The sequence below is a fragment of the Physeter macrocephalus genome, chromosome 15 (genome assembly GCF_002837175.3).
Source record: "Physeter macrocephalus isolate SW-GA chromosome 15, ASM283717v5, whole genome shotgun sequence".
Classification (NCBI taxonomy): domain Eukaryota; kingdom Metazoa; phylum Chordata; class Mammalia; order Artiodactyla; family Physeteridae; genus Physeter; species Physeter macrocephalus.
This window is the reverse complement of record NC_041228.1, coordinates 15,705,588-15,716,119: the sequence shown is the minus strand read 5'-3', so window position 1 is coordinate 15,716,119 and position 10,532 is coordinate 15,705,588. Positions and strand designations below refer to the sequence as shown.

The 10,532-nt window shown below is 41.1% G+C and overlaps 1 protein-coding gene across 1 annotated transcript in view; it reads left to right on the top strand.

Annotated features, from left to right (window-relative positions):
• The first annotated feature begins 1,046 nt into the window (after positions 1–1,046).
• Positions 1,047–10,532, top strand: part of TBC1D31 (TBC1 domain family member 31) — a 60,837-nt gene continuing 51,351 nt past the window's right edge. Inside the window, exons 1-3 of the mRNA XM_024129407.3 lie at positions 1,047–1,279; positions 4,990–5,136; positions 8,767–8,882. Coding sequence (XP_023985175.1) covers positions 1,203–1,279; positions 4,990–5,136; positions 8,767–8,882 — 340 coding nt within the window. The 5' untranslated portion in view covers positions 1,047–1,202. The remainder of the gene's footprint in view (positions 1,280–4,989; positions 5,137–8,766; positions 8,883–10,532) is intronic.

Genomic DNA, 10,532 nt, shown 5'->3' with positions numbered 1-10,532 from the left:
CTTGAAATGAGGAGATTATCCTAGATCATCCAGGTGGGCCCTAAATCCAAGGACAGGTGTTCTTATAAGAGAAAAGCAAAGGGAGATTTGAGACAGAGATTAGAGGAAAAGACAAGGCTTGGTGAAGATGAAGGCAGAGAATGGAGTGATGTGGTCCCATGCCAAGGAAGCCAGCAACCACCAGAAAGTGGAAGAGGCAAAGTAATCTTCCCTAGGGCCTCTGGAGGGAGTGACCTGCCAACACTTTGATTCAGACTCTGGCCTCCAGAACTGTGAGAGAATAAATTTCTGTTGTTTTAGCCACCAAGTTTGTGGCACAAAGCCTCAGCAAACCAATACACTACCTCATAAAGCACTAAAGATGAAGATGACAGTATTACCAATGTTGTAGGTTTGTTATGAGGATTAAAAAACTTAAATGAGTTAATAGTCCTAAAGCACTTAGAAGAGTGTTTGATACCTAGTAAGCACTACACAAGTTCTAAGTAAATATTTACCAGAAAGAATTTCTCTGGCGTCAACGCAACTGGCTGTTGATGACATTGTTTTACTGGTGCATGACTGGTGGATCCGACGCCATAATACTGGAGCCTCTTGTTAGACTACGAAATTAAAACAACATTCATGACGACGATGAAAAGGTCAAGAAGAGTGGACTCCATCAAGGTTCTTTTTTGAACCCGAATGTTCTATAAAAGGAACCCTTCAATTCTCAATGCATTTGGGTCCTTGTTTCTCTATTAGTTGTCTGTACAACTCCTCAATCCCTAAACGCAACGTGAAACGGGATCTGGCGGCCGTGGGGAAAAATCACTTTTATTGCTTCCGTGGAAAGCCTAAAACTCAGCGAGGCCCCCAGAAAGCAGAATTCCTAAGCCGATTCCGCGCGCCAGGTTACACCTGCAGAAAACTACGATTCCCAGAAGGTTTTGGGGGGTGGGGTGGGGAGAACGGACCGCGAAAGGGGGCGGAGTCTAAGGGAGACGGTCGTAGGCTGATTCCATTGTCCAGAGCGGGAGGGGTTGCCTGGGCGGGGTTTAGCGTCGTCCGATCGGCGGCCTGGGCGCGCTTGGTACGGTCGGCGGGGATCCGAGCAGCCGCGGCCGGCGCTCAAGTTTCCCGGGCAGGAAGCGCGGGGCCTGCCGGAAAGGCGCCGGGGCCGTTGTCGGCTGGACTGGCGGCGGCCGCGCGTGGAGTGCGACATGCAGAGCATAAACCTGGGCAACAAGGAGAGCGGCAAGATATGGCACCGCAAACCATCGCCGGCCACTCGGGACGGGTAAAGGCCGCGGCGGGAGGCGCGCGCTGTGGAGGGGGATGGCCGCCGGCGAGGGGCGGGTCCGCGGCTTTGGCGAGGCGTTGGAGGGGCTGTTGGAGAGGGTTTCGGGTAGGGGTGCGGGGAGCCGGATGGAGGTTCGGGTCCTGGCTCTGATCCTGCCCCGGATACCTGGGTTGGGTGACCTCCAGAAACCCAGGTGCCCTGAGTTTCATGATCCTTAGAGACCCCCCCCTCCCAGTCCGGGGGACGGGGTCTCATTAGGATCAACGTGGAGCGGGAGGTCCTGATTTATGCCAGGGAATTTGAGTTTCTGATGAGTACCAGGACTGCCTGCCTTAATTAACACAGAATCCCTGTAGTATTCCTGGCACGCAGTAGATGCTCAGTAAATATTCGTTAGTTATTCCAGCTGGGAAAGAACTCAGGAGGAGGAACTGATGCGGAAGGAGAACAGTGCACTTCTCCCCCTTCCAAATGCCGCAGTTTATCCATCCTTGAATCATTGTTTGTATTCAGGCAAGCATTCGCTCATCGACTATTTGATGAGCACTTACTATGTGCCAAGCTTCTAAGCGCTGAGGGACAGCTGTGGACCAAAACAAACTTCTGGTTCTCTTGGAGTTTACGTATTAACGTGTATGGTGGTGATAGTGGTGGAGGAAGGGGTTACGGTTTACAAGGTAGGGCATTCTTTCTAGTAAGGCTAGCGTTGCTGCTGCTTTTTTTTTTTTTTTTTTTTTTGATAAACGTTATTTCTTTAGGACAGTTTTAGGTTCACAGCAAAATTGAGAGGAAGGTACAGAGATTTCCCTTATACCCCCTGCTCCCACACATGCCTAGCCTCCCCCTTATTAATATTCCCCACCAGATATTTGTTGCAATTGATGAACCTGCATGAAGACATCATTATTGCCCAGATTCCACAGTTAACATTAGGATTCAGTCTTGGTGTTCTACATTCTGTAGGTTTGGACAAATGTATAATGACTCATCCACCATTACGGTCTCATACAAAGTATTTTCACTGCCCTAAAAATTGCTGTTGCCCTGCCCATTCATCCCTCCCTCCCCAACTCCTCATTCAGTTCCCAGGTATCTGTCCTGTTTGAGGCTCCTGTGTGACTTTAATGGAAGCCTTTGTCCCAAAGTGGTGCCATCTTGGTTCCAGTTGCTGCACACAGGTTAATCTTATTGCTTCTAATTCCTTAGGATTCCATGGACTTTGCTGCCTCACTTGCACTCATATTGCAGTGTGTTTCTTGTTCTCGTAATTTTTCTGTTGATTCTTTGCTTGCTCCTCAACAAATCAGTAGACTTTGAGTGCCAACTACACATGCCCAAAGCACACTGCTACACATTGTACCATTAGTTTCTTTGGTTTCTGGTTGCTGTTAGTCCCCTAACAATACTGCTGTCCCATCAACTCCATTGAAGAAACATTTTATCTAGAATAGGGTACTTCAGTAGAGATTTTCATTTCCAAATTTGGAGTTTATGTAAATAGCACCCTTACTTCTCATGTTCTCTAAATGTTGTAAAAGTTATGCCAACCCACAATAATTCTCTTTCTTGCTGTTATAAAATATCTAGATACACATGCAAGATTCAAAAAATGAAAAACGAGTTTGTGTGCAAACATCCTCATTTGTTTCTTCCACTAAAACATAGCTTTCTTTCTGTTCAGTAAAACCCGTTGTTATGGTGTTGAGAGAAGCAAGGGGCACTGACTGTGGAGTCAGATGGACTTTAGTTGAAGTAAATGTCCACTCACTAGCTCTGTGACCTTGGGCAAGTTAATCTCTTAGGCTGTAAGTGAAGATAATCATACTGAACAGCAAGATTGTCTCAGGGAATTAGTGTCTCATGCATCTTGGTGTTCAGTAAATATTTGATGTTTTTATGATGTTTAAGGACTGAGAACTCTGTCACGCAAATTGTGAGCAATTGAAAAGCCGTTTTAAAATAAATATTTGCATGTGTGATTTATATGAAAAATCAGAAGGACAGAATTTTGCTATTAAATGTGATTATATCATGATGGTAGGGTTCTAATCAAATTATTAGTGTTTTTCCGTATTTTCCATATTTTGAACAGTGATCATGTAATTTTGTAATCCAGACACAATAAATGTTACAGAAAAAAGACTGGAGGGAAAAGTCCTTTGCTTGGTCTGAGCTTAATTGCCAGGGACCATTTTGATGTTGTTACTTATTATTTCAATACATTTATTCCCCCCATCCCCCTTTGGGAATGTCAAACAAAAACCAGAGCTGGACAGTAGTTAAAGTAAAAACAGACTGTATTCAGGACTGTTGCAATAGAGGAAACAAGACCTCAGGGTAGAACTGGGCTCAGTTCTGAATACAGCCTGGGCAAGTGGGAAGCTATAGCCAAGGAGAATGGTGGGGGTCGGTGGATGGAAAATTACTGAGAGAAAACATCTGGGGTTAAGGGAGTCCTGGCTAAATCTACCTCACAGGATTCCTGCTGAAGACAGGCCAAGGTGATCAGACATCACTTGGGAGATGGTGGAGGATGAGGAACCCATCAGATGTCAAGGACAGTAGTATTGAGGGTAGGGGGTTCTGATTAAACTGACTAAGCAGCATTCTTGCTAAAATTAGATTTTATAAGGGAGTGCACAGAAGGGCCTAGGAGACGGTTTGGGAGCCTGACTAAAGTTTGGTCAAGCCAAGAATCTTTGTCAGGGACTAGATAAAAATAATTTTACTGTTTTACCCAATGAGTCTGAAAGCCGTATTTTTAGATAAACTGTAGAAAATGTTTGATATACTTAATTCAATGCAGTGTTTTTTAAATGAAGTGATAATGAGGCAGATGTTTCTAATATTAAAATTCAAATTCGTAGAAAGTCAATTAAGATAAAAAATTTCATGATTTGAAAACTTGTTGCAGGAGAGAATGGGATTTTTCTGGTCTTCATGACCCAAATATAAACACATATATTATTTTAAAGAGTTAATTTGTGCTACAAGTTTTATAACAGTTTTCTTTTCAGCAGATACATGGTACATGATCTTCCTCTCAAAATATAATAGCTTTAGACAAATATACCTGAAAATAAAACTCATGTACACTTGGAACATTCTGTAATCACAGAAACAAAATCTCATTAGGTTATCTTAAAATTAGGATATTGAATTGAAATTTGTCTTACATGTGGTAGCTTGTGATTTATATAATACTCTCTACTTTTCACTAATTAACTTCATTGCTTTTATCATGGGTCTGTTGCTTGATGTAGCAATTCAACTACTCAGTCAAAAATACAGTTTCTTATCATATCCTGTTGTCTGACTTAATCACAGTTTATAAATCTCTTCATGTGTGTGTTTATATTTTTTAGTGTCTGTCTTTACTACTAAACTGAAAGCTTCCTGAGGGCAGAGCCCCTGTCTATCAACTACTCTTAGCTCCTGGCTTGTTCAGTGTCTGACACCCTGGGTTTTCAGGTATTTGATAAAGAAATGAACGGAAGCTACTTTGACAATAACTTCCGGGACAGTTTTCAGAAATCCTTGTAGGGCTGCTTCTAGGAGAGGCAGAGGCAGCAGCAGCAGGAGAGGGAAGACGGGGTGGGCAGAAGACGTCACAATTAGTGAGGCATACTACAAAATCCATCGTTTTCATGACAACGAGTAATGCTTGACATAGAACTGAATGGTTTTTATTTTTGTTCTTTTGACAGAATTATAGTGAACATCATTCACAACACTTCTGACCACCTGCCCAAAGTTTTACGATTTTTGAATGTGGCTTTTGATAGCTCAGGTGATTCTTTAATTGCTGGGGACCATCAAGGAAATATCTATGTTTTTGACTTGTATGGAAACAGGTGAGCAGATACTTTGCATATTTACCAAATAATTAATTCCTTGACTATTTTAGTACCTGCTATTAATTATTCATTCGGAAAGATTTATTAAGTTCTTACTGTATTTCAGGCACTTTGTAAAACTCTGTCATAAGTGTTGGTAGAATAACGTGAGAAAGAATAGAAAGATAAAATGGCTGGATTTTTTTTCAGTGAATTAAAGTTCTTGTTTTAACAACATCTCTAGTAGCTTTTTTTCCCTTAAATTTAAAATTTTATTATTGCTAATTTATCAGTTAATGTCTGTTAATTGTTTAGAAAGAACACAGTTTCCTTTGTACATTATTGTCAGTATACTAGATCTAGGAGTTTTAAAGAATTGATCCTTACTCTTCCTCCTCTTCTCTTCTTCTGCCAAACAATTAGTGAAAAAGCAATTAGGTGGGATTGATTAAGGCAGGCATCCATGCAGTGAGGGTGGGTGGATGGGAGGGAAATCTGTGTTAGCCCAGCCAGAGAGTCAGAACGTGTCTGCCTGGGGGCAGGGCAATCATGGGAAAGAGGGGAGGTTTGGTCACATGAGTAAATAGACTGAGGATGATGGGGGCCAGATTCCTCACTATTGGAAAGGGGAGTTACAAACATGAAAAGGGAGAAAACTCGACTGAACCCTGTGGAACTGGATTGTAATTGGGTATATCTGTGTGAACTCCTGGTTTTGAGCATATATAGACAGACAAATGAACAGAGGTGTGTGTATGAGAAAGTGAATGAATTATATGTACATATATTTCCTAGCTTTGTCCACGTATAGGACCTGGGAGCAATAACACCGCAGTAGTAATGAATATACCTAGTGCCCAGTTCTTTTCTAAATATCGCTCTCTGTTACAAGAAATCAGGGATCCTTGCAGAAATAGCCAGTTTCAGGATGGAGGCAGGGAGAGTACAAGATGAGCCTGGAACACTTTGTAGCCAGAAAGAAGGACTTGTTCAGAGAACGATGGGGATGTGTCAAAAAGACATAAACGTCAGCTTGAAGGAGCTCTCTCTGGGCAGATTGGAGACAATTTGCGTTTCAAAATAATTGATAGTGATGGGTCATAATCCACTGAATAAAATAGAAATTCATGAATTCATGCTGTAATCAACAAACAGATAGTTTAATGAGAATGGATATTTGCATAGTCGCAAAGTACCTCCCCACCAAATATTTATTAATTAAAGAGGAAAAAAAGAGTAATTTTACAGTGAAGAAACCTGGCAAACACCACCTTATCAAATGATTAAAATTAAATTAACCAGTAGTGGGGCAAATCAAAGTTTGTGTGCCACCTTGTAGGGCGCAGTGATAAGAACACAGTGTTGCTTTTCTGATAGTCCTACCTACCAAAGACAGGACACCTGAGTCTAATCAGTAGAATCAGCAGGCAAAGCTGAATTAAGGGCACTGTAGAACAAGACTGGCCTGTGATCTTCATAAGGGTCAAGGTCATGAAAGTTGTGGAAAGACTGAAGACTCTTCCAGACCGAGGGAGCCTAGACACATGGCAGGTCAGGGCTTGGACCCGGACTGGTCCCTTTGCTCTAAAGGACATTATTAGGACACTGGGCAAAACTGGGGTCTGGGGATTAGATGGTAGTAATATATAAATGTAATTTTCTAATTTTGATGGTTATGTTATGATTATATAGGAGAATTTCCTTGTCTGTGGGAAACGTGATCTCAGTAACTTATTCTCAAATATTTCAGGGAAAGAAGAGGTCATATATGATTTATCTATCTGTGATTTACTAGGTAGAAATCTGTTAATCATTGTTTCTACTCCCCACCAAAAAAATGATCACAGTTTTCCCACCCTTTATTCTTGCTAACCTACCCAGCCAGTTCCCAATCTTAAGTCAATACACCTGTCTCTTCTTTGCTCCCACTAAAGAAAATAACAGACTAAACAAAATAAAAATAACTGTTGATTGACTCCATTACGGAGTAATGAACTTCAGCATCAGTGATGCTAGTACTTCATTTGCTTGTATCTATTGTCATTTACTTTTCCCATTCTTCTCTGTATATTCCAAACTTTTACCGATTTCCGTGATTCCGTATGTTCAGACTCTACTCTTATTCTGACTGCCTAGCCTCCTGGTTGATGAAAATAGATGCCCTCAAGCTTCCCTTTCTTCTCAGGGGAACCTCAAATATATCTGTAAGTTCAGCCATCCATAACTCTTTGCCACTTCATTTGTAGAAATAGGTGATCCTAATTTCTTCCAGCGCTAATCTCTGTCTTCTATGGCTGCTCTTGGGACTTTGCCCCATGAGTATTCCTCTCTTTTATTCTGTCCACTGTCCCTTTTCTCTCTGTAAATATTGACACCTGGGCAGAGGTGTAAGTGGCGTAGCTGTGACTTGAAATCAGGCCTGATTCTAAAGCCCACTGCAGTGGGTTCTCTCTTCCTAATTGCCTAAGCAGTGGTCTCTTTTCAGTTCCGTTTGGGCATCTGTCCCTGGCCTGCTTCCATCCATATTCTAGGTATTCCCTTTAATAATCTTGTCACCATCAAGCCTCAGACTTCAGCTGCCACGTAACATTCTTAACTCAGACCTGCTTCTGCCACCCACTGAGGAGCTTCTAGGTTGGACTGTCTAATGTGGTGGGTACTGACTGCATGAAGCTCTATAGCCCTTGAGAAGTGGCTAGTCCAAATTGAGATGGGTTTTGAAGACTTACTATAAAAAAAAATGTAAAATATCTCTAACAGTTTTTTATTAATGAAATGTTACAACGATAATATTTTTGATATTAAATGAATATCTAAATGATATGATATTAAATGAATATCTAAATGAATATCTAAATGAAATGAATTAAGTTAAATATGTTAAGATTAACTTCATATGTTTCTTTTTACTTTTTTTATGTGGCTCCTAGAAAATTTTAAATTATGCATGTGGCCATTTCTTTTGGACAGTACGGCTCTAAATGCTTTTCAGGGGCCTAAACTCTACATGTTTAAAACCAGAATGATTGTTTCCTACCCCCACGTGTGTTCCTTTTTTGCCTAAGCTTGAAAACTTCATTTTTTGGTAAATGAAACTCTGGCCAGGTGCCAAGTATTCTGCTAAGTACTTAACATACATTATTTCATTTAATCATCAGATATTATTTCATTTAACTGTCACAACAACCTTATGAGACATCTTTTCTTCTCTTCATTTCACGTGTGAGGAATTCCTGATTCCTCCCTCTTCACCCCATGTTCCATGCATCACCAGGCCTTTCTCCACTTGACTTCTGACACCTCTCCTATTCGTCATTTCCATTTTATACCCGTAACTCTGGTTGAGAGTCTCTGTAGTAGCTTTCTTAATCATCTCTTCTTGTCCCCCGTCCATTTGCCATCTCTACCAGAATCCTCTTCCTGAAAGACATGCCTGACCATGATTCTGCTGTGCTCAAAAATTCTTGCTGTGCTCAAAAAATTCAAAAATTCTTGAATTCAGATTCTCTTCGTAATCTGTTTTTGTTCTGCCAAAATGGGAGCTCATTTTTCTGGGTTTCATTTTCTTCATCTCTAAGGACACCTCCAATGTGAAATTTTACCATTATTGGAAGAATTTCTGATACTAACGCAGTCATCTCTTCCTAGGTTTAATCTTGTTCAGCGAACATCGCAAGCTTGCACAGCTCTGGCCTTTAATCTTCATAGGAAGTCTGAATTCCTTGTGGCGTTAGCTGATTATTCTATTAAATGTTTCGATACAGGTAAGAAGTCCTATTTCTCTTTTGAAGCAGAGTGAAATGCAGACAGAAATACTGCAGGGAGTTGGCTGATCTGTATAGTCTGAGGGATCGGACCCCACCCGCTGACCCTCACTTCAGACACTAGCCACAGGCTTGGGGGTCCCAGGGCCACCCTCACATCAGCTCCACAGACTACAAACTCAGGGTTCCCCACAACTACCCTCAGGCTTGGGAGTTCACTAGAATGACTCACAGAATGCAGGGAAGCACTATGCTTATGGTTATAGTTTTGATGTAGCAAAAGGATACAAATTAAAACTAGCCAAAGGAAGAGACGCATAGGGTGGAATCTGGGAGGCTCACAAAAGAGACGCCTCCATTGTCCCCAGGGACACGTTACCCTCCCGGCATCCATGTGTGGCCATCCGCACCGAGTATTGCCACACGGGGAAATTCACCCAGGCTCTGACTTCCAGAGTTTTTATTGAGGCTCCATAACATAGGCATGATTGGATTATTGCCCACTTGATTTTATTTTTAATTTTTTTTAACTTTTTTTAAAAATTTAACTGAATTTACGTAGTAAGTGTTTTACAACAACAGTAGTACAAATGTTTTCTTTTTTTTTTTTTCAACATCCCTATTGGAGTATAAACGCTCCACAATAGTGTGCCAGTTTCCTCCCTACAGCCCACTTGATTTGAAACTCCTTGTCCAGCCCTCCTCTTCTCTGGAGGTCGGGCTGACATCATGTGGCCGAAAGCCCCAACCTTCCAGTCACTCGCGTGGTTGGTGTTTCTGGTGTGGCCAGCCCCCACTCTGAGGTCCTCTCCTTAGCATAAACCATCTGCTGTTGTCCAGGGACCTACCACAAATAACAAAGACACTCCTACCACTGGAGTAATTCCAAGCGTTTAGAGGTTGCCTTCTTGGAGGCTGGACAAAGGCCATACCTCTCTTTGAAGGCCAAATTCCTTACTACACAGGTACAAGAATAAACACTTTTTAAATATAACCTATGTATTTTATACCACATTATATTATTTAATAGAGAACTTAGAGTTCTGTAAACTGAACTTATTATTAAGAAAAAAAATCTCAACTGCATTATTTTTTCTTGCTATTAATGTAACCTATGTATTATAATATTTAGAAAAATTATAAACAATAATAATAAGAATGGTAGTAATAGTGATAGCTAACACTTATATAGTGTTTACTCCTTGCCAGGTACTGTTCTATGATTTTATACATATTAATTAATTTTACTCATCATAATAACCCACAGAGATGGATACTCTTGTTATGCCCATTTTGCAGATGAGGAAATTGAGGCACGGAAGTAACTTGACTAAGTTCCCACAGCTTGGTAAGCGGTAGAGCCAGGATTCCTAATCTGGGAGTGAAGCTGCAGGGTCCCTGCTCTTAATCACTAGTACCCTCTCACCGCACATGCAGGAAGAAAAGGCAGTCATCCTGCAGTAATGCCCAGAGACACAGTCAGTGTTTTTATAACAGGGACTGATCTTTCCAATCTGTTTTCTATGCATATACCTTTTTCATACTCTAACAAATATATGATCATCCTATTTATATTGTTTGGTGGAATCACTTCCTTACCTCATGAAAATTTTATATATTTAAGATTAGTACTTAGTAATCATACTCTAT